At 51.3% G+C, this 2,386-nt stretch overlaps 1 protein-coding gene across 1 annotated transcript in view; it reads left to right on the top strand.

Annotated features, from left to right (window-relative positions):
- Positions 1-1,310: 1,310 nt before the first annotated feature.
- Lsm12 (LSM12 homolog) overlaps positions 1,311-2,386 on the top strand; it is a gene marked incomplete at its 5' end in the record, with an annotated part of 15,269 nt that continues 14,193 nt past the window's right edge. The window contains one exon of the mRNA XM_010643013.3: positions 1,311-1,481. Within this exon, the coding sequence (XP_010641315.1) occupies positions 1,311-1,481 (171 nt within the window). The remainder of the gene's footprint in view (positions 1,482-2,386) is intronic.

Raw genomic sequence — 2,386 nt, 5'->3', positions numbered from 1 at the left:
GTCTGGGCCGGAGACTTTGGCGCCGGTGCCAGTGTGCGTGCCGATTCCAGGGCTTCCCGGGCTTCGGGGCTGCCCCGTGGGGAGGCCTTGCCACGTCTCGCAGGGGCTCGCGTGAGGGCCACGGGTGACAGCGATCGCGGCCAGCGCTGCCCTAGTCCTGACTTTGCCATAACTCGCCCTCGCGTCTGCGAGTGGCAGCGTTTCCCCGAAGGGAAAAGGCGGCCTACTCCTTCGAGGTGGAAATGATTTCTGAATTACTGTGGCAGACTGTCTCGGGACACTTCCTGGCTGGAGTAAAGGTGCCCGTTGCTTCCCCTTTTATTTGATCTACAGGTGGGTTTACTCGAATTTTTAATTAAAAAGAATTTTCTCTTGAGAAGTGTAATCTTTTATGGCATCTTGGTATATCCTTTTTAATTTTTTTTTATTTATTTTGAGACAGGGGTCTCGCTATGCAGTTTAGGCTGGCCTTGAACTCTGTGTAGCCCAGGCTGGCCTCCAGCTTGTATTTTTCTGCCTCAGCCTCCCAGGGCTGAGATGACAGGTGTGTATCACCACACCCAGCTTTATGGCATGTTTGAAAAGGAAGTTTCCTAATGAGCCTGATGCCTTTTGAGTGTCAAGTACTTTTAATTCATTTAACCACTAGTTGTAGTACCTATCTTCGGAAAGGTCTTAAATTAATTACAAGAACAGTTGCTTTTTCTGATTTTTTAACGAGAGGATACTGAAACTAAATTCTTTCCAGCTATCTTGGAAAGAGGGCTCACTGTTCTTTGCGTTGGCATATAACTGACTCTTAGTACGTGGTTTTGTTCATTTATTTTTTTGAGACAGGGTCTTGTTCGTAGTCCAGGCTGGCCTGGAACTCACTGTGTAGCCCAGGCTGGCCTGGAACTCCGCTGTCCCCCTGCCTCAGCCTCCCAGCATGCCCAGCTTCTTAGTACAGGGTTGAAGAGTGAATGGATGGGTGGATGGATGACGGAGCTGGGTGGGACACATGGGCTGAGCTTCCCATCCAGTGCTGTCATTTTCTCAATCTGGAAGATCTTAAATCTGCAAAACCATGAGAAAGCCTTATGCAGATGCAGGGGAAGCTATACCAAGAACAGAAAAAGCTGGCTCTTCCACGCTTCAAGACAGGCAGCAGACATGAGGTGTTCAGCCTGTATTTGCTTCTCCTTGGGAGGCTTCTGGTTTTGGGTTTAGGCAGCAGGAAGGTGATGAGGAGCCCGGGGGCCGCGTGCGAGCCTTTCACACACCACAAGCTGTGTTGAACCTGGCCTTCTGTGTCCCTTTGAATTGTACCTCTCCTGGCTGTGTTCCTTAACTGTATTTTCTTACCAGAATGTCCCTCTTCCAGTGGAAAGCCCAACCATGCAGACATCCTGCTCATAAACTTACAGTATGTTTCAGAAGTGGAAATAATTAATGACCGGACAGAAACTCCTCCTCCCCTAGCTTCACTCAATGTTAGTAAGGTAAGGACTGGGGCGGCGGAGAGGAGGGTCTCCAGACTGTGTGGCGTGGCCATGGTGTCCATGTTTATTCAACTTGCGATTGCTTGTTCTGATATCCTTTTTCTTTCTAATGTATGGGTTTTCCTTTTTATTCTGTATCTTCAGTAGGTTTTAAGACGTGTCATAGGCTGCTGGGGGTGGCTCGCTGGTAGAGAGCATGTGTGAGGCCTGGGCCTCGGTCTCCAAGGTGGCAGCAGCAGCAGCATTGTCTTAGTCCCCACCAGGACTGGGGTTGCTGGTTGCTGTCACCCTTGGCAGAGGAGGCTTGCATGGGCACTCTTGGGGACGGGACGGGATGGGACAGGAGGGTAAGGGCAGGGACTGTCACCTTCAGGAAGCATGGCTCTGCGCACAGACACACAGTGAGTGTCCCTGGGCTGGTACGGAGTGTTTCAGATGCCTTCAGAGTGTCTGAGTCACACACCCACACCTTTGAGCTTTGAGGCCTGTTACTGCTTTAGATGTGCAGGGAGCTCTAAGCCTGTTTTTCCTTTCTTTTCTTTTTTTTTTTTTTGGTACCAGGGATCGAACCTGGGTCCTTTTGCTTGCAAGGCAGGTGGCAGAACCACTGAGCTAAATCCCCGGCCCTGAGCCTGTTTTCCAACTCTTGCGTTGGCCGTAGTCACTGCTGATTGATTGCCAGGGCAAAGCCCTCCCTTGGCTCTCCTGTTGCACGCTTGTCTCTCTGGCGGGACAGCGCCCTGCACCTCTTCCGAGAAGTCTCCTCTTTTCACCAGGCCCGAGTGACTGGTCACTCACTATCACCTCTGTTGAAGAGGTGACCGCAGCATGGGTGACACACCCCGGGGCAGGTCTTAGATTGGCGTGTCTTGGGCAGAGGGGATGCAAGCTGTCTGGGGTGGCAG

This window comes from Fukomys damarensis, unplaced genomic scaffold (genome assembly GCF_012274545.1).
Source record: "Fukomys damarensis isolate Sample0158 unplaced genomic scaffold, DMR_v1.0_HiC HiC_scaffold_13, whole genome shotgun sequence".
NCBI classification, from domain to species: domain Eukaryota; kingdom Metazoa; phylum Chordata; class Mammalia; order Rodentia; family Bathyergidae; genus Fukomys; species Fukomys damarensis.
This window is presented reverse-complemented; position numbering and strand designations above follow the sequence as displayed.